Raw genomic sequence first — 22,964 nt, 5'->3', positions numbered from 1 at the left:
CTCACTTCATCGGATGAAGTGAGCTGTAGCTCACGAAAGCTTATGCTCTAATAAATTTGTTAGTCTCTAAGGTGCCACAAGTACTCCTTTTCTTTTTGCGAATACAGACTAACACGGCTGCTACTCTGAAACCTGTGCTATAAAGGTTTCACATTCACTCTTTTGGGGTGACCTGCATTGTGGTTTCTCCAATCAAGAGTAATGCAACAATCCCAAATTCATGCTGAGAAAAACTTGATACCGCAGCTCAGCATGTACTGCTAATATATAATCATACTACATACGTGTACAAATAGTGATATGCTATGCACTGGAATGTACTATGTATGACCCAGTGAACAAATATTTACTGCTTTTGTACATCACTGACTTTGTTAGACGAGAATTAACTAAATTTCTCCTCCTCACATCATTAAATGTGAATGTACCATACTAACCGCTACAGCAATTTGAATAAACATGGTGTGAAATATTACTGTTTGAATGCAAGTTCTGGATTATTTATTAGTATGGTTCTCCACATCTGTAATGTTGTTCAGATGCTGTATTTTTATCTTCAGAAGGTTAATATTTAAAATAGAGGTGAAGGAACCCATCATCTTATCAGAACCTTTTTCATGAAGATCAAATAAATTAGCTATTCTGGATGATCTTATGAATAAGAGATAGTCAGTGATTATCTAGAACCCATGTAACTTTCTCTTTTGATGGAGGAAATAGGTAAGTGCCGAAGTTTCCAGAGCAGTGTGTGTGTACAGATTTCTTGGACATCTCTGCGCTGTGTATGACTGACACATACTGCTGTAGATGAGTATCCAGCTCTGCTGTTATCAGTCTCAAACGTCTCATCTCTGGGTGCCTTTATCTACAATATTTTAAAGACATGTCAGAGTTTTAAAAAAACAAATGTCACACCTTGGCCTCTGTTCCACACAGCGGCTATTACTAACAATTGCATTTAATTGGAGTCTGAGTCATTCAATTTCCAGAAACAATAGGCAATTATACATATGCCATACCACCCAAGAGCAGGATAGGAGTTTATCTGCTAGAACAAAAGTATTCAAACACAAGCACTCTTATTTATAGAGAGGCAAGTTCAAAGTGCACATGGTTTAAGACTCCAGGAGCAAAACTTCCTTTTTATTTATTTATATCATTGTGCTACAATGGGACAGTTTCCATAGAGATAAGGAAGGCAGTTGCCACCAAGACGGAGGGAAGTGGCATGGTTTTGCATAACTTTTTACTGGTGCTTGGCTCTGGGAATGCCAAAGAGCAAGTCTGGAGCCCAGCTATTTGCCAAAGAGGAAAAGGCTGCCAATGAAAGGGGGCTTCTCTCGCCAGCAGGGGTCACTGATGAGAATAATACAAGGAAATACTTTGCACAGGGAGTAGTCAGTTTACAGAATTCACTGTCACAGGAGGTCACAGAATCAAATACCATGACCACTTTGTAAATGGATGGATAATTTGAGTCTATGATCATTGTTTTATTTCAGAAAAGAAGTCAGAGGGAAGGGATCTTTTAGCTTATTTAACGCTCTCCAGGCCAATGCAAGATTTTCCCATTTAGCACATCGGATTTCACAAGTTTTATTTTTATATTTTCAATGTATTCCGTTTGAATAGTTTTGAATTTGGGTTTAAATCCCAACTTGAGTCACAAGTAGAAACAAATCTGATGGTCTCATCCTACTCCTGGGTGGATGTTTATTGGATTCTTAAAATCACTTTGTATTTTGACACAGTATGCTCAGAAGTGATCCAGGACTGGAGTCATGGAGGTAGTGGAGGAAGTCGGGTACTGTACAGGTCAGGACAAACATGTATTGCCAGAGCTGGATTGGGAAGCTTGCACAATGACTTCCTATCACATGTCTTGATCTAGCAACTGGTTTAGCCCTTGGCTTTCATGAGCACTAGATTGACATACAAATGCATGCAGCAGCAGTGTCCTAAAGTTAATCATCTTTAGAAAAGAACAGGCTCTGGATTTCATTTTTTGCCAGAGAGGCTGATTTAGTGGTTTGTGTCATGCACCTGTGAAGGTGCAGAATTAGACTCCTTAGAACCAACCGTTCCAATTCCAGAAAAGATGGCTCAGTTCTTAATCCTTCCAAAATAGATCAAATAAATTCAATGGAGCTTTGCACTTGAGATGCTTTGCAAACAACCTTAACCTTGTCCCCCACCATGTCCCTCTCTGTATGGACACTAGAGATCCCTCAGCACTAAGAGTAGATATTTGCCCTAGTGTGCTTGGTTAAAATTACACCCTCTGACCCTCAAAATACACACACAGTTGAGTTGGGTGCTTGTCCCCTTCCACCTAGAGGTGGATGACATTGCTGTTCAGTGCTTCTGTATATACAATCTGTATAGGGATTTGGGATCCTACAAGGTGAGCTCACCAGTTAACGTATCTGTGTGTCTTTAAACTGACACCATAAAGGGGCCAAAATTTAAATAATAAAAAAGATTATTAAAAATCTGTACAGGTTTTGTTCTCTGAAATTCTCTGTTCAAACAAAACAGATAGAAAATGGGTCTCACGTTTCGCAGATCTGGTAATATTTCTCATCCTGAATGCCATCCTGGATAGGTACGTTGACACTGTAATATCGACCCTTCCCCAGGCCAATGTCAGACACATCTCCTGTTCCTGAGCAATAAAAAACAAACCCAAACTATCAGTCAGCTAAGGAGAAAATGAGCTCAATAACATCACTGAACAGATCAGGGATGTCTTCCACAGGATGGGAAGAATTGATGCACAGCACACCTTCAGAGAAGTCTGCACTCTACTTCCAACAAGGGAGGTTTTTGAGTTACCTTGTTCAAGTAGTATCTGCCCTGGGGCAGATACTTCTAAGATTTCAAACCCTGCAAACTACAGCCCCAGAGAAAGTTCAGAGACTTCAACACATTAGCAACAGTGGGAGAGGGAAGTATGTACGCACAGATCTACACACAGGTTGCTGCAACTGACAGTGAAAGGGGTTTTGGTAGAATCTGATGTTAAAGGGAGACAGTTAAAGGGATACTGCTGAAGTTTTGGATAAAAGCACTGACCTATCCAAGTGCTAAGGCTCTACATTCCCTAAGGTCTATAATAAATACCACTCTGACAGACAGAAAGATGGTCCTGTGGTTAGGACTTGGGAAATTTGGGTTTGATTCCCACCTCTGTCACAGCTGTCCTTAGGCAAGTCACTCAGTCTCTCTGTACTCAGCTTCCCATCTGTAAGACGGGGATAATATTTCCTCTCTCTCAACTACTGTCTGGCTTGCCTAGCAAGACTGTTAGCTCTTTAGGGCAGGGACTGTCTCTTATTATGGGCATGTCTTCACTGCAGAGTGAACTTGGGCTCTTGCTCAGCTGTGGCCCCTAACCGGGCTCCCATCCACATGCACACACCTCTGACCCAAATGCAGTGGTGCTTTCCATGGGCAATAGCTGGCTCATTTGGCAAAAGACTAAAGCCTGAATACTGCTTTCACTTGGGCTGCTAACTTGCCTACTTTGCAGTGATGATGCAGGCCATTTGAACGCTGATAGTCGTCCATTACCTTCCCACAATTCCCCCCATGTGCTCTGAAGGACAGACAAGTTCTCCCACAATTCACTGGAAAAGAACCAGAGAGCAGCTCAGTTACTGCAGTGCTAAGCACTACGCAACATGTCCCCAGAAGTCCTAGCAACACACACGGGGCAGCCAGCACCAGTGTGGACACAGTAACTTAAGTATGGCTTTGCAGTATGGCTGTCCACACCCAGGCTAGGCCAACCCAGATGCCAATCACCCGAATTAATTCTGCAGTGAGAAGTGTCTGTACGGCACCCAGCATAATGGGTGCTGTGGGGGCCTCTGGGCATGATCATAATAAAATAATTAGTCAGAGCCTGCAAAAACATGAAGCCTGATCCACAACAAAACTACACTCAGGTCTTCAGATTTTCACATTTAATCAACAAACACCAATAAAAAAACCCAGAAATGTTACTTGTATTTAAGGGCAGTAATGAAGACTACAAAGGTGTGATTTCTAAATTACACTGCCGCATTGCACTTTAATTAGTGAGTGTAGACCCTCCTGGTGCACACTAAACATTCCCTAGTGCACTTTAATGTAGTACTATTTAAAACAGGCTCTGGCATGGGATGAGGCAGTGGTGAAAGGCTCTGGCAGCTGAGAGTTGCTGGAGCTTTTCCCCACTGCAGTAAAAGGCTCTGGCACTGGGAGGCAGAAGGGAGACATATACTACATATATTCATATAATATAGACATTTTTATACACACACACACAACCTCATTACAGTATATACAAAGAAAAAGCCTCCCAACCCCTGAAACATGGAACTCAAAAGTTGCTAAAAATAAACCCTGAAAAGTGAAATTATTAATCCCTGAAAAGCAGAAGCCCTAGCTCTACTGTTAACACCAGCTAAGAATCTGGCCTGTGGTTTGAAGGCCTACAGCTATTCTCTGAGCTGCGCAGGCATCTAGATGCTGCTGGCACACATGCAGTGAAGGTACAACCTCAGAGGAGATGTGCTATTTGGGCTCAGTTCTGCAAGGCGCCGAGACATCTGGCCCCAGTCCAGCAAAGCACTTAAGCATGTGCTTAACTTTAAGTACACAAGTCGTCCCAGTGAAATCAATGGGACTATTCAAATGCTCAAAGTTAAGTACATGCTTAAGTGCTTTTCTGGATTGGGGCCAGAGGGCTCAGCACATGGCAGGACAGACCTACATGGGTTGCACAGCACCTATAAACAGGATATGGTGACGATAAAACTTGTCGTAAGAGGTTTCTTGGTCAGTATCACGGAAAATCATTTCCTAACACTAAACTGGAATGGATTTCGAAAGATTCACTGATCATTTAAGATCTTAACTGACTTTACATTTCACTCAGCTCAGACAGTAAAACTAGACTCGCCAGTTTCATACGGGGTTTCTATAGTCAGTTACACTTTCTGCACAGCACTGTTGCATTTGGGTTGCCAACATTGCAGGGGACGTTTGAATTACGTTTTCCTTCAATTACAAAAGCTGACATGAATTGAGGCTTTTAAGATTTATTTAACACTAAACCTAAAAAACTCATTAAATGTTCCCTTTAAACAAAAAAGCTATTTTTAAAATATTACCTCTGATCGGAGCAAACAGTGTGTCACATGAAAAAGAGAAAAACTCTGGTAAGAGTTGCTTCTATATATCTAATCATATCACAACTGAAAGCAGGTAAAGAGAACAACTGCAGACATTTCTTGACAGAGTCCTGCAAAGCTTTCACTAGTGCCAATAGAGCCCTCCCTAGCCATTGACTCATACAGTATGTCTACATTCATGGTGGCATGTAAAGTACAGACACTGCCCACCCAGCTAGCAGGGGTATAACTAGCAATGTAGAGACGGTGAGACAGGACTTAGACAAGAAGGTCAGAGTGCCCTACATGCCTGAACCCCCTTGGTAGATATTTGACACGGGCTGTGTACAGCCCAAGCAGTGCCTCACGTGCCTACACCGCTATTTTTAGCAGCGTAGAGTCTCCTCGCTGCCAGAGCCTTTCACTGCACCATATAGTGTCTGTACTTGACACGCTGCAGTAAGTGAAGACATAGCTCTAGAGATTCCCACGTTGGAGCCTCACAACCTCCCTCTCTTGAAAAACGCACAAGCAAGGATGCCTTGCATCTCATCGCATTGTCCCTTCTCCCCTCTAAAGGGATACAGCGTGTGAGGTTGCCCTCAGTGCCCCTTCTGGGCTCATTCAAGCACTGCTGATGCTCTGCTTTTTTCTCTGCTACACAGCATGACACTAGCCCAGGCAGAGAGCGGCAGCACAGTGGAATGGACCCAGCACTGGTTGTACCCTTGAGGTTTAGTGTCAGGAAGAGGCTGAGGAAGTGCACTACTGAGTGTATGGGCTCCTCTTATATCGTTTTCTGCGTAGAGAGAGGATGCAGACACAGATGGGTGGTGGGAAACCTGGAAAGAGTGAAGGGGACAGGACATAACCAAAGTGCAGAAACTGCTAGTTAGTGAAGCCATAATAAGATTGCTTACCTGGGAAAAATCCTGGTGAAAACTTATGCAGAGACACAGTCATGACTTTGGAGGTGAAACTAAAGGCATCTTCCACACCTAACAGGGAGAGAGAAAGAAACTCCGGTGTCAATTACTCACATAAACTACACTTTACAAAGAAAACACAAGAGCTCACCTCAAACAAGCAGTGGGGGAAAGGGAGAGAATGCGCAAAAGGCAGACATGACACAGTAAATCCATCCTTAACAAATGGAGACAAGTTCAAATGTGGCGTGGATGACAAGTGAAATGAGTTTTGCTGGTCTCAACCTAAACATTGGTGAATGCATCTCCATATCACAAATCATTGCAAAATTCTGCAGCACTGGTATTGTCTGCTCAGACTGGAAGAGCAGAGGACAGCCTGGCAGGTCAGAATTAGGGTGCCCCAGGACAGACCTGTCCCTGATTAGAACCAGAGTTAATGGTCCATCCCTTTTAGCAGCACTCCAGTTCACCAAGTCTCTTTTTAATATGCATAGACACTGGGAAAGAAGTTGCAGAAGACTTAACACAAACCAAATGTGGGGGGGAAATGGACCAAAATGAAACACACCATAAAAATTAGGAGAGCAGGAAATGTTAAAAAGTGTTGAAATAATGGCCTCAATGCAGAGAGCAGCTTCAGTCAAGGCCTGTTCTGGATTTTGTTTTATAGAATCATCATTAAGTATGGACTGCTGCAACATCACAAATCTGCATTGACAACATTAAGCAATTAAGCCCCAGGATTGGCCATGACACAGTCCTACGTCTTGTATGGAAGGCAAGGGGCAGTGAGGAAATCCTCTTGCTGGAGACCCTTGGCGGAACAGCTTAATAGAATTAGAGCTTGTTAATATAGAGCTTGTTGTTTTTAATATTCCACCATTGCTCAGATCACCACCACAGGGCCTTGTGTTTTAATAATACAGAGCAAGCACCAGGAGCTGGGAGAGCCATGTAAGGCATCTCCTAACACGAGTCAGCAACTAACCCTAGGTGCTCAAAGGTATTTAGGCACTTAAACTCTTACTAAAATCAATGGGAGTTAGGTGCCTAAAGACCTTAAAGACCTGGGCCTAAGTGAATTGAGGGAACCTCACCTTGCTAAGTGGAGAAAAAGCCATTCTTTACAGCAGCGGTTCTCAAACTTCATTGCACTATGACCCCCTTCTGACAACAAAAATTACTACATGACCCCAGTAGTGGGGACTGAAACCTGAGCTTGCTGCCCCAGGTTGGGGGGCCCAAAACCCAAGCCCCACAAACCAAGGTGGGGGCGCTAAAGCTGAAGATCAAGGGCTTCAGCCCTGGCCAGCGGGCATATAATCTGAGCCCTACTGCCCAGGGCTGAAGCCCTTGGGCTTTGGCTTTGTCCCCAGGCGGTGGGGCTCAGGCGTCAACTTCAGCCCCAGGCAGCGGGGCTTGGGCTTCAGCCCTACACCCCAGCAATTCTAATGCCAGCCCTGGTAATCCCATTAAAACAGAGTCCCAACCCACTGACCCACAGTTTGAGAACCCCTGCTTCACAGCAAGACGAGAATTAGCACCTCTGGCTTGTGAAAGCTGAACTCTAGATATTCTCCTCCATACATGAGTCTGTTTGCAGGACCCCAATGCCTCACCACTCTTCACTTCCCACCAGCAGCATTGGCGAGGAGAAACGGGCTATGGTGCTGATGACACTCCACCCTGTCCTAGCTCTTCACTTATATCAACCCAAGTGAATCAGTCATGCACTCTACCAGCGGTCAGGTAGAGATCGGGGCCTGGATCTGGCCTACCTGACAAAGGCTCAACTCACTGAAGACTGCAATGATACTGGTAGATTGGGGAAAACAATGAAAAGATTTGTCCAGAATTATACCTGTCCCTCTGAATGCGTATGTACTGTCTTAGGATCTGGCTAGATCCCCAGCCACTGCAATCAAGACAGCTGTTTCACACCTCCATTAGCTAGAAGACTGGGACTTTTTTGGATGCCACTAATCCACACGTTTATTACCTTGACCTGAGGGTACCACCATGCACTCGACATGGGAGTGTACCTTAAACCAACTAGCAAACCCAAGTGTACAGACTGCAGCACCCCACTTGCTATGCAGGGTATCAAGGCAGAACACCAGAGCTCCTGGATCTACACTGGTTTCTGGAAACCATGTAAAGGTGTTGGCTCTGACCCATTAAGCTCTGAGTGGTTTGGCCCCTCCCATTTAAGAGAACCTCTCAGTCCTTGTGCAGTACTACTGGAGTTTAGCTCTAGTGAATCTGCTGATTTCAAGTCCCCTTGGTGTTAGAGAGAAGGATCTACTGGCAGGGTCTTCTTCCAGAGAAGCCCTCAGTGGCATAGCCTCTTCCCCATACCTAAACAGTCTAAAGTAGCCTGGATCTGCCGAACTTCAGGGCATGATGCAAATCTCATCTATTTTCACAGCCTGAAGAGCAGCCCTCATCACCCTTCTTCTGTGGGGCAGCAAAACTGCTTTCTTTCCCTTAGTTGTAGTTGATTAATAGCAGGGATGTTTTTCTAAAAGTTATGCTCTACTTTAAACAGCAGTTCTGCAGGGGTAGTCCAGTGGTAGATCACAGGTGTCCCCTCTGGACTTGGAATCTGTGCAAGAGCAGTAATGGGGCGAGACGAGGCTGTTCATTTGTGTACATTTTGTTTGAAGAAGTGTATTTGTACTTTATGGCTGAGGTATCAAGAGTGCAGCACTGGGGCTTTTCATATGGTTTTATAAACCCAAACAAACAGGCACAAAGCCTGCCTTCCTGCCACTTTATTTTCAAAGTGCTGCAGGTAATCTCTATTGCAGTAACAGCCCCTCAGCGATCCTGGCTCCTGCAAAGCTTCCCCAAAGCACTCCCCTGCCAGGACTGCTTAGCAGCCCGAGCGGCGGCCTTACCATCCCCATGATGCAAGTCCAAGTCAATATAGAGGATGCGGTCGAATTTCTGACGCAGCCGCAGGATGCCCAGGACGGCGTCGTTTAGGTAGCAAAAGCCAGAAGCTTCATCTCTGCAAGGAAACATTCAGGAAGTTAAACATCCCCAAGTGGAGACAAGACAGCTACTCGCCCCAACCTTTGCCCCCTGCACCCTCCACAACCCCCATCCAGCAGCATGGCATCCATCTTGTCTGGACTAAAAGAAGGAGCACTAAGGCACAGCTGTCAACTAGTCCCACTGGTCAGGAGCAGCAACGTGAGAGCCAGCCACAAGACACACAGAGTATCTGATCAGTTACATGGGACTTTGGAAACCTGGGCTCGATGTCCAGCTTGAAATGTTAAATATGAGGTTGCTGGTCTTATCCCACACCAAAACAGCCATCATGGCCTCTGGTGGCTTGAGAGACTGTGCTCGAGTGGCCCAGGGATGAACAGCAGAGGGAAGTACAGAGCAGCTAAACACACATATTTAGCTGCCATTAGCCTCCTGCAAATCTAAAATTCAGTTTAAGTGAATTGGCTGCTACTGAAAGGTGGCAGATTGACAGTCCAGCGCCTAAAACTCCTCTGTCTGCAGCACAGTACTGAGACACTGCAGCACAATGTACCTGCCAATGTACCTCAGCCCTACCTTGGAGAGAAACATACCGCCTTCCTCCCGCCATGGAGGTCTACAAGCGCAAGCTAATCTTTGTAGGCAGTCTCAGCTGATGGGCTACAAGTGAGCAGTCTGGAGCTCTGGACTCCTGCTGCTAGGAACTCACCGAAGAACTCCGACACCCAACAGATAAAGCCAAAGTACTCAGCATTGGCCTGACTTCAAGGACAGCAATCAGACCACTGCTGTCCTGGGCTGGATCCCACTCCCGTCCCCATCAGCCACCCAGTCGCCATTTAGTTTTGATGGTTGAAATACACCTCATAGCTTGCACATGCGAGAAGTGTATATCCCCAATGAAGTGTTAAAATGCAGCTCAGAGGAAGAGAAGTGCAACTTTAAACACTCCTCCCCCTCCAGAAAATTCACCAGCGAGGGAGTCATTGGGGTGGGAATTAAGCTGCTGGTAGGAATGGTTTCCTTCCTCCCCCCATGGAAAGGAGGGCCCATGAAATTAATGTGAAACATGCTTTCCTTGCTCATGTGTATCTGCCACGTTGTCAAATAAATGGAGGAAATGCAAGCTGCTGTAGGGAAACTGCTGTCTCCAGCTAGTGCATGGGACTTTTACATTCCCAGCACTGCCTCTGCAGAAAAGTCCTATTTTTCCTATCCCAGGAAGTCTTCATATATACAAGGCTGATTTAAGGAGACAGCAAGAAAAGGAAAAGGGGAAATCACCACTCTGTAAGGATCCAAGCTGAATGCTGGCTCAGATCTGCTGTGGAAAGCATGTTAATACAGAAAACACATAAGCACAACCCCTAGAGTTCTCTTTGAGAGGCAGGACAGCACAATGAACACAGCACCACACAGCAGGTGTCAGGAGACTTGGATTCTATTTCCAATTCTGCCACTAACAGGCCGTATGACCGCAGGGAAGTCACTTAACTGCCTTGTGCCTCAGTTTCCCACCCCCCTCACCTCCCAGTAAAGTGGGAGTAACAATAGTCACCCATCTATAAAGTCCATTAAAGGGAAAGAAAGAATATCAATAACCTAATATCTAAGATGAAGCTGCAAGCTTCATGGGCCATAAGCCTTAATATCTTGATCCTGATATTCATGCCACTGCACTAAAGGGAAGGACAGCTGCAATCTTCTCTGTTTTATGGAAGTTAAAGGAAGCCCTCCAACTTCTGGAACACTGTCCATGTGACCATTGGCTGGCCAAAGTTTGGATACCCATATCCCAGAAGGTTTAGGAGCATGCTGAATTCTAGCAGAACAAGGAATGCTGGTGCCTTTCTTACAGGATGCAACCCAATAAAAAGCAAAGCTGTGAAGAAAATGCTTCTGCACTTTCAAAGCCCAGTCACAAAAGCTGACCTACAGTCCTGCGAACTTTGAATCATCCACACAATAAATCAAGATAACTTCTTCTCAGCCAGGGCCTTGCTCTCTTTGGCAGCAATCTCCAGCTCCTTGTCATGCTTGGAGCTAGCGTCTGCGAGCAGAGCATCAGCAATGCAACAGTAAACGCCTGAAGCACAGCCACAATAAGTCTTCTAGGCAGGCAGAAGTTATTGGCCACCACTCAGTTACTCCTGGGGGAATTCTGTGCCACTGCGCACGTGCAGAATTCATGTCCCCGACAGATTTCTTTGCTTCCCCATACAAAACTTACTCTCTGACAGGGAAGCAAAGGGAAGCCGCAAGAGCGGTCACGTGCCACTCCCCAGCAGTGTGCGGGCATCGTTTCAGGTGCCAGAAGCAGCTAGCAGAGGTGTTAATCAGTGGGGGAAAGGGCTGGGGATGCTCCGGCCAGTGGCTTCTATCCAGCTGCTAGTCCCAGCTGGGCTGGGGAGGATGGGACTTCCTCTTCCCCTGCAAGGAGCAGCCAGGACTAGGTCAGATCCAGCCCCAGAAACCTCTCCAGCTGCAGGAAGTTCCACACACCTTTGCTTCCTGCCTCCATTGCTCCCGAGCTATGGGGGGAGGGGTCACTGAGCTATTGGGGGAGGGAGCACAGATCGCCCCAACATACCTCACCCTCTGCACCCAGAACCCCCCCACTGAGCCCCACCTCCCTGCATCCACACCCCATCCTTGCACCCAGACTGCTACCTGCAACTGAACTCTCACCCCAGAAGCCCCACCCCACCTGCACCACTCCGACAAGCTCCCCGCACCCACACGCCACTGAGCCATACCAAGTCAGCACACAGACCCACCCCATGAAGCCAGCACTCAGACACCCCCCATGAGCCCCAACCACCTTCACCTTGACCCCCCTGCACAGTCCCAGTACCTCTGCACCTAGAATCACCCCCAACAAGCCCATTCATCCAGATCCCCCCCTCACCCAGATCCCTCACCAGGCCGCCTGCACCCAGATTGGTCCAAACAGAACCCCATCATACCTGGATCTCCCCACACGAAGCCCCTCCACACTTGGATCCTGCTGGACTGAGTCTGCCTGCCTCCTTAGAGCTAGTGTGATTGGCACGGTGGGGCGGAGCCCTGGGGTGTTTCTGGGGCAGGCCTGACCCTTACATTGTGTCAGGGTCAGGTGCAGCCTTACCGCCGAGTCCATGTCTGGGGTAGGGGGTGGGATGCAGGGTGACCTCCCACCTCTGTGCCTGGACTCCCATTGCCATGCAGGAGCCTCCACATTTATTTATTGACAAATAAAAATTGCAAAATTTTGCAGAATTTTAAAATTTTTGGCGCAGAATGCCCTCAGGAGTAACTCAGTGCAGGCTGACCCATACAGTGCTTTCTAGCCCACTTTTAAGGGCATGTCTACACTGCCGCTGGGAATGAGCCTCCCAGCTCGGGTCCATAGTCTCACGCTAGCATGCTAAAAATAGCTGTGTAAATGCTGCAGTTTGGGCCAGAGCTCAAGCTCTGGGGTTGGGGAGGCGGGGGGGCTTGAGAGCCTGAGCCACAAACAGCTACACAGCCAGCACAAGTCTGTGGACCAGGGCTGGGAGACTTGCTCCCAGCGGCAGTGTAGACATGTCCACTGTGGTTCAAGTTACAGGGCCTCCCTTGTTCCTTTACCAGACTTGTCCATGTTCTCAGACCTCACTACTGGAAATGTTGCTAGATATTCAGCCTGTGGTTCTCTCTGCTCAGTATCCCCACCACCACCACTCTCTGCCTCTGTGGCACAAGATTGTGGGGTAGATGGGAACAAGATCTGGAGAGTACTCTTGTAGTTTCTAACACTCACTGCTGCACATGGGCACTGGTGCTGTCCAGAGAACCTCTAGCTCCATTAACAGAGAAACGCTAGGGACTGTTTCTCTAAAAACATCCAGGGAGTATTTTTTAGTTTTACTAACATACAGGCTATTTTTCCCATTTTAAATGTTTGACATTTAAGACTATGGCTTCTGCTTAACTTCACCTGGGCTCCACAGTAATAAAACTGCCGAACCAGTACATTAAGAGGGCCCGTGCCAGACTATCCCCCCCACCACAGAACTGGAGACAAAGTATTTTAGCATACTAACCATACACCACAAGAGATTGATCGGGTCACAAGTGATATGGTTTCCTGGACTAGTCTCTCATAGACCACGGCCCACATTACAGAGATACCAATTCACAGTATGACTGACAATCTTCTCTGGGACTGGACTAGCAGAGGATGCTGAAGTTGGGCACTTAGCTAGGGGATAAAACTAGGTAGCAGTTCAGAACTGGTGTAGCAGGGGTCACTGTAGCGCAGGATTAGTCCGCACTGGAAAGGCCACAAAGACAGGATTGGGGAGGTGCATTGGCAGGGCTGTGCAGGAACCTGCAGTGTCCACCTGCCCCGTCTCTTGGCCATCTTTATTAGAATCAAATGTACTCACTTTTTAAAAATAATAAATCTCCCTCTCCCCAAAGAGAACACAACTGGATTCTAAGCCAGGGCAGGTCTCCAACAGCTAGATCACTCCCCACTGTATTTTCCACTGAATGCATCCAATGAAGTGAGCTGTAGCTCACGAAAGCTTATGCTCAAATAAATTTGTTAGTCTCTAAGGTGCCACAAGTCCTGCTTTTCTTTTTCTCAAGAAGAGAGTTACTGTCCCCAGTTATATTGGCTCAAGTTTTCATTAGGTGCTGATGGAAGGAAACACCATTGTTCTCTGTACCATGACTACAGCTTCTACACCAGGTGGGAGTGCCAGTGTAGACCAGCAAAGGGAATTGTAACTATTGTAGGCTCTACATAGCCAGGCACTGGACTGGAGGGGTCCTCCAGGATCATGGAGTCCAGTCCCCAGCAACCCTGTCACCTAATCCCATTCATAGAGACAGGCCTAATTCTTCTAGATGGCAGAGTGAGATGACACATGGATTAAGATGTTGGTGGCCACCAGGATCTCTTCTATACTAGCACTCCCACTATTGCTACTACCAGTGGAGCTGATCAAGATAAAGCTAGTGCAGATAAAAGCAGTGAGAGAACCATCTTAGGGAAACTACTGAATGGACACTGAGAATTGCTGACTTTTACTGCTGCAATCCCAGGGTGACTGACACACAAAAACAATCTAAGGAGAGCACATATGGATCCCTTTGGCAAGTGCTTTCAATTTTTTGTGCAGCTGATAAGAGTGGTTAAAGGGGTAACTACAACAGGTCATACTGAAAGGTGAACTGTCAGGCTGGAGGGAGGTTACTATTGGAGCTCTTCAGGATTTGGTCTTGGGACCAATCTTATTTAACATTTCCATTAATGACTTTGGAACAAAAAGTGGGAGTGTGCTAATAAAATTTGCAAATGACACGAAGTTTGGAGGTATTGCCAATACAGAGGAGGATCCCAACATCATAAAAGAACATCTGGATGACCTTGAAAACTGGAGTAACAGAAATGAGATGAAATGTAACAGTTCAAAGTGCAAGGTCATGCACTTAGGGACTCATAACAAGATGTGCCTCCCATGTTTAAGAAAGATGAATTCAAACTGGAACAGGTATAGAGAAGGGCAACTAGGATGATTCGAGGAACAGAGAAACTACCTTATGAGAGGAGCCTTCAGGAGCGTGGCTTGTTTAGTCTAACCAAATGAAGGCTATGGGGAGATAGGATTGCTCTTTCTAAACACATAAGAGGGACAAACACCAGGGAGGAAGAGGAGTTATTTAGGTAAAGGCCAATGTTGGCATAGGAACAAATGGATATAAACTGGCCCTCAGTAAGTTAAAACTTGAAATTAGATGAAGGTTTCTAACCATCAAAGTAGTGAAGTTCTGGAATAGCCTTCCAAGGGGAGCAATGGGGGCAAAAAAACCCAAACCCTAACTTGTTTCAAGACTCATCTGGAGAGGATGGTATGATGAGATTGCCTATAATGGCATCTGGCCCATCCACGATTTCTATTAGCAAATATCTCCAATGGCTGGAGATGAGATACTAGACAGAGAGGGCTCTAAGTTACTATGGTGAATTCTTTCCCAGGTGTCTGATTGGTGGGTCCTGCCCACATGCTCTGGGTCTAACAGATCACCATGTTTGGGATCAGAAAGGAATTTTCTGGATGGGCAGACATCCTGGAGGATTTTCACCTTCCTCTACAGCTTGGGGCCTGGGTCACTTGCTGATCTGAACTAGAATAAATGGTCGATTCTCTGTAACTTGAAGGCTTTAAATCAAGCTTTGAGGACTTTGGTAACTCAGCCAGTGATAATGAGCTTATTACAGGAGTGGGTGGGTGAGGTTCTGTGGCCTGCGATGTGCAGGAGGTCAGACTAGATGATCAGGACGGTCCCTTCTGGCCTTAAAGTCTATGAGTGGCAAAGAGGCCTTTTACACCCCATCTGTGCTGACAAGACAGCAACATCAGCTGTTTGGGTCTTTTGAAGTTGTGGATCTTTGTAAATATAATAGATGACAAATTTAAAATACTAATCAAAGAAAAGTAGAACCAGCTATTGCCCAAGTGCTATTGGCAACCAGCTATTGCCAACTCCCAACCAGCTATTGTCCTTCCAGGATGGAGCATTAGCTGCTGCAAAGATGCCTCCTTTGGGAGGATAATATTTGGGATAATTTATCTCCTAGATTCATGCTGGATGAAAGCTTTGAGCATGGTACCAGAGGTGAAACATCAGTGTTTGATCAATAAAGGGCATCAACCCTTAGCTCCAAGCCATCCTAGACTATTTTGAACTTCAAGCCCTGAGCCCATGAAGACTGTGGTTTCCATTTCCATGCTTATAACCTCAGGAAGCAATTAAGCCAATATCCTGCTTCCCCCACAAGCAGATTATTTTGACAAAGGAGCACTTATTCTGGATACACACCCATTTGACTCAGGAATCCAAAATAAAAGTGTGTGTGTGTGTATACACCCACACCCCAACGGTTGCAAAAAAAGCAGTAAGTTCAAGAAAGATAAAAGATGAAGAGTGTACTTATTCACTTTCAGTGTGACACAGCAGCTCCTGCCTATAAAATACAAAGGATTATTATTAGTTTAATTGCATGTACCGAGACAGTGTGTGTCCAACTGATAAACCCTCTTGTTTCATTCTGTTTTGAACCATGCTTACAGTTTACCTGAATATTGCTCATTCCTTTCAATGTGCCAAGGCCAAATTTGAGACAGAGACCCATGTTGAAATATGTGGGATTATCATTTAAAATTTTACAGTATTGCTAATTGTTTCTGAAGACATGGATAACTGGAGAAGTACCAAAAATTAGTAAAGAGCAAGTAGACAATATTCAAAGAGAAAAGGAAAATGATCCTAGCAATAACCATCTGAAACTCTAAACACCCTCCACAAGAGAAATGATGGTCCATCCAGCATGAAGAAAGAAGCCACCGAATGGGCTCGTACAATAAGCAGCATGAGTTTATAAAGAATAATTCTTGAGACAAAACTGACTTTTTTGGACAGAATTACTAAATCATCAGTAGGCTAAGGGAATCTATGTGAATAATATATTTGGATTTAGTAAGCCATGAGATGCAGTGTCTCACAATATCTTAACAGAAAGAAATAATTCAAATTGATTTGCAACAGAACATGGTCATGAGGACTGAAAACTAGAGAATGAAAACAAAGGGAAATAACTGGCAATGTAGCAACTCAGGTGGGGATGACAGGGACCAGTGTTAGGACCACTCTTATTTAACAGCTTTATTAACGATCAAGAGAAGAGGTTATGTAGCACAACAATGAAATTTGCAGACGCTACTAAATTGGGAGGAATTGAAAACAGCAGTGAGGACACAAAAGTCACAGAAAGGGGAAACTTGGATTAAAAAAATTCTAAATGAGATGGACCCTGGGAAAGGCAGCTAGGAAAAATAACCCAATACTCATACTTAATGTGGGGAAACCTAGAATGCAGCAATGTTGAAGTGCCGCCTAGAGGTGTTAGTGGACAGTAAACTAGACATGAATTCACCAAGATAATTGCAGTGGTATCTGGCAAGGTATGCGAAGGATAACAAGAAGGGTTTCTACAGGTATGTAAGCAACAAGTCAGGGAAAGTGTGGGACCCTCACTGAATGTGGAAGGCAACATAGTGACAGATGTGGAAAAAGCTGAAGTACTCAATGCTTTTTTTGCCTTGGTCTTCACAGACAAGGTCAGCTCCCAGATGGCTGCACTGGGCAACACAGTATGGGGAGCAGGTGAGCAGCCCTCAGTGGTGAAAGAACATGTTAAGGACTATTTAGAAAATCGGGACATGCACAAGTCCATGGGTCCAGATCTAATGCATCCAAGGGTGCTGAGGCAGTTGGCTGATGTGATTGCAGAGCCATTGGCAATTATCTTTGAAAATTCGTGGCGATCGGGGCGGTCCTGGCCGATTGGAAAAAGGCAAATATAGTGCCCATATTTAATAAAGAGAACAAAGACAACCCAGGGAACTACAGCCTCACTTCAGTCCCCGGCAAAATCATGGAGCAGGTCCTCAAGGAATCCATTTTGAAGCACTTGGAGGAGAGAAAGGTGATCAGGAACAGTCAACATGGATTCACCAAGTGCAAGTCATGCCTGGCCAACCTGATTGCATTCTATGATGAGATAACTGGCTCTGTGGATATGGAGAAAGCAGTGGACGTGATATATCTTGACTTTAGCAAAGCTTTTGATACGGTCTCCCACAGTATTCTTGCCAGCAAGTTAAAGTATGGATTGGATTAATGGACTATAAGGTGAATAGAAAGCTGGCTAGATTGTCGGATGCAATGGGTAGTGATCAACGGCTCAATGTCTAGTTGGCATCCGGTATCAAGTGGAGTGCCCGAGGGGTCAGTCCTGTGGCCGGTTTTGTTCAACATCTTTATTAATGATCTGGACGATGGGATAGATTGCATCCTCAGCAAGTTCAGAGACAACGCTAAGCTGGGGGGAGAGGTAGATATGCTGGAGGATAGGGATAGGGTCCAGAGTGACCTAGACAAATTGGAGGATTGGGCCAAAATAAATCTGATGAGGTTCAAGAAGCTGCAAGCTGGGACTTTCTTCCCAGACCAGAAGATCACCATAGGGGAAGTCGAAATGCCCAATGTGATCCTTGGAGACCTCGCTTACCCTTTAATGCCGTGGCTCATGAAACCCTACACTGGGAGCCTTGACAGCAGCAAGGAATGGTTCAACAGGCTGAGTCGGTGCAGAATGACTGTGGAGTGTGCTTTTGGCCATTTAAAGGGCCGCTGGTGCTCTCTGTATGGGAAGCTGGACCTTATGACATCATCCCACCGGTTATATCCGCATGCTGTAAACTCCATAACATTTGTGAAGGGAAGGGTGAAGGATTCACTCAGGCATGGACCTCAGAGGTTCAACACCTGGAAGCTGCATTTGAACAGCCAGAGAGCAGAGCTATTAGAGGGGCCCAGCACAGGGCTGCCAGGATTAGTGATGCCTTGAGGGAGCAATCTGAGGCTGAAAGCCCCCAGTAATGTTTGATGCCCTGCATGGGAGGGAAGTGCAGTGGTTACAATGTTAGCAGGAATCTGTTTTTGCTACATATGATGCACTGACTGTTGCTTTCCTGGGCTATGGTATCTTTTACTTAATGCAATAATGAATCTTTTCACAGCCAAAAAATTCATTTATTGAAAACATAACAGCTTGGGAAACAGAAACGGCATGACACATCTGTACTGTGTGGGATGAGGGAAGGGGGTGAGGTGGGGAACGGGGCAGTCACAGATTTGCGTATGTCCTGTTATCATACTCAGCTTTCCTGTCTGGAGTGCCGTGCAATGAGTGCTGCACTTCAGGCTGGCTAAAATGCATGGTGATTGGTATTGAGTGCAGTGGGTAAGGGTCATAGTTTGCAGGGCTGGGTGGTGAAGCTACAGGTGTTGGAGACAGCTGGTGGCGATAAGAACCTGGATGTTGGGGAAAGTGGGTTGGCGGTGACATGGGGGCACAAGGGAAAGAGTTTTGGGACAAGAGCTGCAGTGGGGGAGGGCGCAGCAGTGCTCTGCCTGCATTGCTACAAGTGCCTGTATCGAGTCCGCTTGGCACTCCATGATGCTTAGCAGCCGCTCCATGCTTTGGTGCCAGCGATCCACATTCTGTTGGTGGACCCTCCTTTCACTCTCCCGCCACTCCTGCACTTTTTGATTTTCATTAAGGGTCTGCTGCATGACTTCATGTAGCATGTCCTCTTTGCTTCTTCATGGACGCTTCCTGATTCTTTGGAGTCTTTCGGCCGGGATCTTAAGGTTGCATCTGTAAAGCCAAAATGCAACACTTAACAGAGGGAGCATTGTTCACACAAGACAGAGCAATGATTCGACTGTACTTAAAGACAAGCACAGTCTAAACAATAGCAGAAATTGCTCATCCAAAAGCGAGCACACACAACCGACAGGAGCCCCAAAATCATGAATAAGCACAGGGGCAAGAGGGGGCTAATTGTTTCATGGCCAACAGCTGCAGGGGGCCCCCTCTATTGAACACTGTCCCCACATTTTCCACAGGATGAGTTTGTTTTGTAAGATATCTCGCTGCTGAGGGTGATCTGGGAAGCAAGGGAGGGTCTTCTACTACAATGCAGCTTTTGCCCTGGCCCATATGCAGCTTGCCTGTGTGCAGCAATGGTCCCCCCGTCCATCATGGCACAGAGGCGTGGACATGTTAGCCTTACTGGGACAAGGAGTACAGTAGCTCTGCCAAGGAACCTGCGCAAGCGTATTGCCCAGCTTCTGCATGAGACCTTTGAAGAGATCACTGAGACCGATTACCGCGATGTGAGAGAACACATTGACCCCCTATTCTGCATCTAGGCATACATGCAGCCCTAACCCTCCTCACCTCAAGAGCCCGCACCAAACAACTTCCTTCCCAAAATAAAAGCCGCTTACCAGGCACCTCTCCTCTGGTGTTTGTTCTTCCCCAGGCACCGTCTGCTGCGACTGGCTACCTTCCTCCTGGCTTGAAAACAGCTCCTGGTTGCATGCATTTAGGGATGCCGAGCAGTCCCCCTCCTCCTCAGCACCCTCGCTCCCGCTTTCCTCCTCCTCCTGCCTTGTTGAACAGGGCTCTGAAGTTTCCATGGTTGTCTTCGGAGTGGAGGTGGGATCGCCCCCAAGTACTGTGTCCAGCTCTTTGTAGAAACGGCAGGTTGCGGGGGCAGCACCGCAGCTGCTGTTTGCCTCATGTGCTTTGCGGTAGGCATTCCACAGCTCCTTTACGTTAACCCTGCACTGCTGTGTGTCCCGGTCATGGCCCCTTTCCATCATGTCCCTTGATATCTGCCCTAAGGTATCGTAATTCCTATGGCTGGAGCGCAGCTCGGACTGGACAGCTTCCTCCCCACAAACACTGATGAGGTCCAGCACCTCCCATTACTTCATTCTGGGGATTGCCTGGTGCGTGGAGGCATAGTCACCTGGAAAGATTCGTTGAGAGCACTCCACGCCTTGCTGAGCAAACAGGAAGGGGATTTTCAAAATTCCCAGATAATGTAAAGGGCAGGTCTGCCGGTTGGTCAGCTGAGGGCAGGGCAGTAGAGTTAAAAATGATGGCCAGAGTGGCTGGAACAGGCATTGTGGGACACTTCTGGAGGTCTATCAGAGAGCATTAATAGACCAGGGTGTCCACAATGGTGCCGCAGCGCTCCAGCCGGGGTGCAGCCAGCATTATGCTTCTTGTGGAGGTGGATTACCAGGAGTGCTCCAGCTGTGGAGTCTGGGCACTCTACGTGAATTGTCAGTGTGGACACGTCATGAGTTAGGGTGCCCAGGGCTGCTTTAATGCGCTCTAACTCGCAATTGTAGCCAAGCCCTAAACTCAGAAAAACCTAGGAACAATGAAAGAGGAACAACTCTCTTGTAATCCAATTTCCATTCTCTTGTAATCCAATTTCCATTACTCTCTTGTAATCCTTTCCATTTTAGCACAAGCCTGCAGCAGGTATGGGAGAGGTGCGGGCAGGAAAGCAGATCCTCTGACCACTCAGGGAAAGAGCCTTTCAGGGTTCTTAATGCTTTTTGATTTCTTTCAGGTTTTCTGTTTCAGATCCATTTCCCGTTTGACTGCACTGGGCTGCTGTAGCTCCCCTTCTACATGGCAAGATGACTTGTCTGTGAAGTTGGCAGCATGGGGCCAGACTTCACCAGAAGAGGGAACAGAGGAGGTAAGTAGTCATTTTATTTCACTTTTGTGGCACCACTGAGAGGTTTTAACAAACCTGACAGCAGCAAAACAAGCAAACTTTTAATAAAATTAGAACAGACCCACCCCTTTAAAAACACTCCAGAATCCGGAAGAGCATCAAGCCTTAGACACTGTGGGTGGCATTCAGCAGAATGGAGATTGCAGCTTTCTGGTAGTCAGTGACATTTCCAAGAGTTCTAACCACTCCGCCACCAGGTGCTTCATGGAAACAAACGTCCAGGTGCCAGAGCCATGGCAAGAGACCTTCCAACAGTTACTCCGATCTCAAAATACATTGGATGAGTTTGGGGCTTTAGCCCACTGCTTCATAGCTGCCTGTACCCATCATAAAAAGCCATCATCAACAACCTTGTTGGCAGTCTCAGATGATACACCAAGGGCTGAACGGACCAGGAGAATATCTCCTCTAAATGGGCTCCTTTTGGGTTGGGATTGAGGCACACGGGCACAGCAGTGCATGTGGGAAGGCTGCATTTCTGCTGCCTAATTCCTTATGCATTCTGTTCATAAAGAGGGCTTCAGACTTTCGAGCCAACAATCTGCCACCTTTCACTAGCACTGTAATTCATTTTATGTTAGAATTTTAAATCTGAGTGGAATGTTTAAAGCACCACACCCTGTCTAAGTAACAGACAGCCATTCTTTGCCTTTCTGTAGTGGATCTCAAAGTACCTTACAAACACAGATGAATTAAGTATCATAATAGACACTCTGGGGAGGCCGTATTATGTTCTCTTTACAGATGGGAAAACAGAGGCACAGGGGGATTAAGTAACTACAAGGTCACAAAGGAATGCATCCGATGAAGTGAGCTGTAGCTCATGAAAGCTTATGCTCAAATAAATTTGTTAGTCTCTAAGGTGCCACAAGTACTCCTTTTCTTTTTGCGAATACAGACTAACACGGCTGCTACTCTGAAACACAGGAAGTCAGAGGCAGATTCAGGATAAGAATGCAAGACACTTAATAGCTGTATGCTTTAACCACTACCCTTTGTTTCCAATAAATGAAAGTCTGTAGTATTGAAAAGGGATCATGAAAACGGTTAGAGAAACATTTTCAGAGGGCAAATCTACTCTGGAAACTAACTCTAAAAATAGTATGGGCAAGATGAGTGAGTCACTATTATTGTTTCTCGATGATTTGCATAGCTCATGTGCTTAGTAAAATAGGTTACTCAAACTAACAGCCAACCCTGCAAACTAGTGCTGGGATCTGAGAGTCAAGCTGAGAGTCCTTCCTTCAACAATCACTTGCAATTAATTCCTGCTGGACACATTAAGTCCACAGTCATATGCAGCCCAGTCATCTGCAATAGTTTTGTATAGGTCTATGTGACAGATTGTACCCGTGTTCACCACTTGTACAAAACTATGATAAATTTTGTACAAAGTATGCCTTGTGAGGTATCATTTGAAAACTCATAATTTGCTGATCTTCACTGTCCTGGTAAAATGGGTGCAGCAACATTGTATGTAAATTTATAAGATTCCACTGTATGATGTTACTAAGGCATATTCTAAATCTGGGGAAGAAGCCCAGACCAGTTCCTCAGAGACAAAAGGCAAACTAACTCCTCAGCCAGGTGTCAGCACAATCAAATAGACAACCACTAGGGTAAGCAGCCATTCTTTGGCAGGAAGAAAGGTGTGAGTGAGAAATTTACATCTT

The 22,964-nt window shown here is 46.0% G+C and overlaps 2 protein-coding genes across 5 annotated transcripts in view; both read right to left on the bottom strand.

Annotated features, from left to right (window-relative positions):
* The window catches only part of HDAC8 (histone deacetylase 8), a 111,064-nt gene that overhangs the window by 62,108 nt on the left and 25,992 nt on the right, over positions 1-22,964 (bottom strand). For all 4 annotated transcript variants that reach the window (XR_006274489.1, XM_038415087.2, XM_038415085.2 and 1 more), the window contains 3 exons: positions 8,989-9,101; positions 6,080-6,157; positions 2,557-2,665 (listed from right to left, as the gene is read on the bottom strand). Coding sequence is in view for 3 of the 4 variants with exons in the window: in XM_038415087.2 (XP_038271015.2) it covers positions 2,557-2,665; positions 6,080-6,157; positions 8,989-9,101 (300 nt within the window). In the remaining variant the exon portion in view is untranslated. The remainder of the gene's footprint in view (positions 1-2,556; positions 2,666-6,079; positions 6,158-8,988; positions 9,102-22,964) is intronic.
* Positions 18,957-20,402, bottom strand: LOC119860899 (zinc finger and SCAN domain-containing protein 29-like). Its single transcript, XM_038415094.2, has 2 exons — positions 19,979-20,402; positions 18,957-19,343 (listed from the first exon to the last, which is right to left on the bottom strand). The coding sequence occupies exons 1-2, from the start codon at positions 20,354-20,356 to the stop codon at positions 19,332-19,334; spliced, it is 390 nt and encodes a 129-aa protein (XP_038271022.1). The 5' UTR covers positions 20,357-20,402; the 3' UTR covers positions 18,957-19,331.

The sequence above is a fragment of the Dermochelys coriacea genome, chromosome 9 (assembly GCF_009764565.3).
Source record: "Dermochelys coriacea isolate rDerCor1 chromosome 9, rDerCor1.pri.v4, whole genome shotgun sequence".
Taxonomy (NCBI): domain Eukaryota; kingdom Metazoa; phylum Chordata; order Testudines; family Dermochelyidae; genus Dermochelys; species Dermochelys coriacea.
The sequence above is the reverse complement of the archived record's forward strand: the minus strand, read 5'-3'. Positions and strand labels throughout refer to the sequence as shown.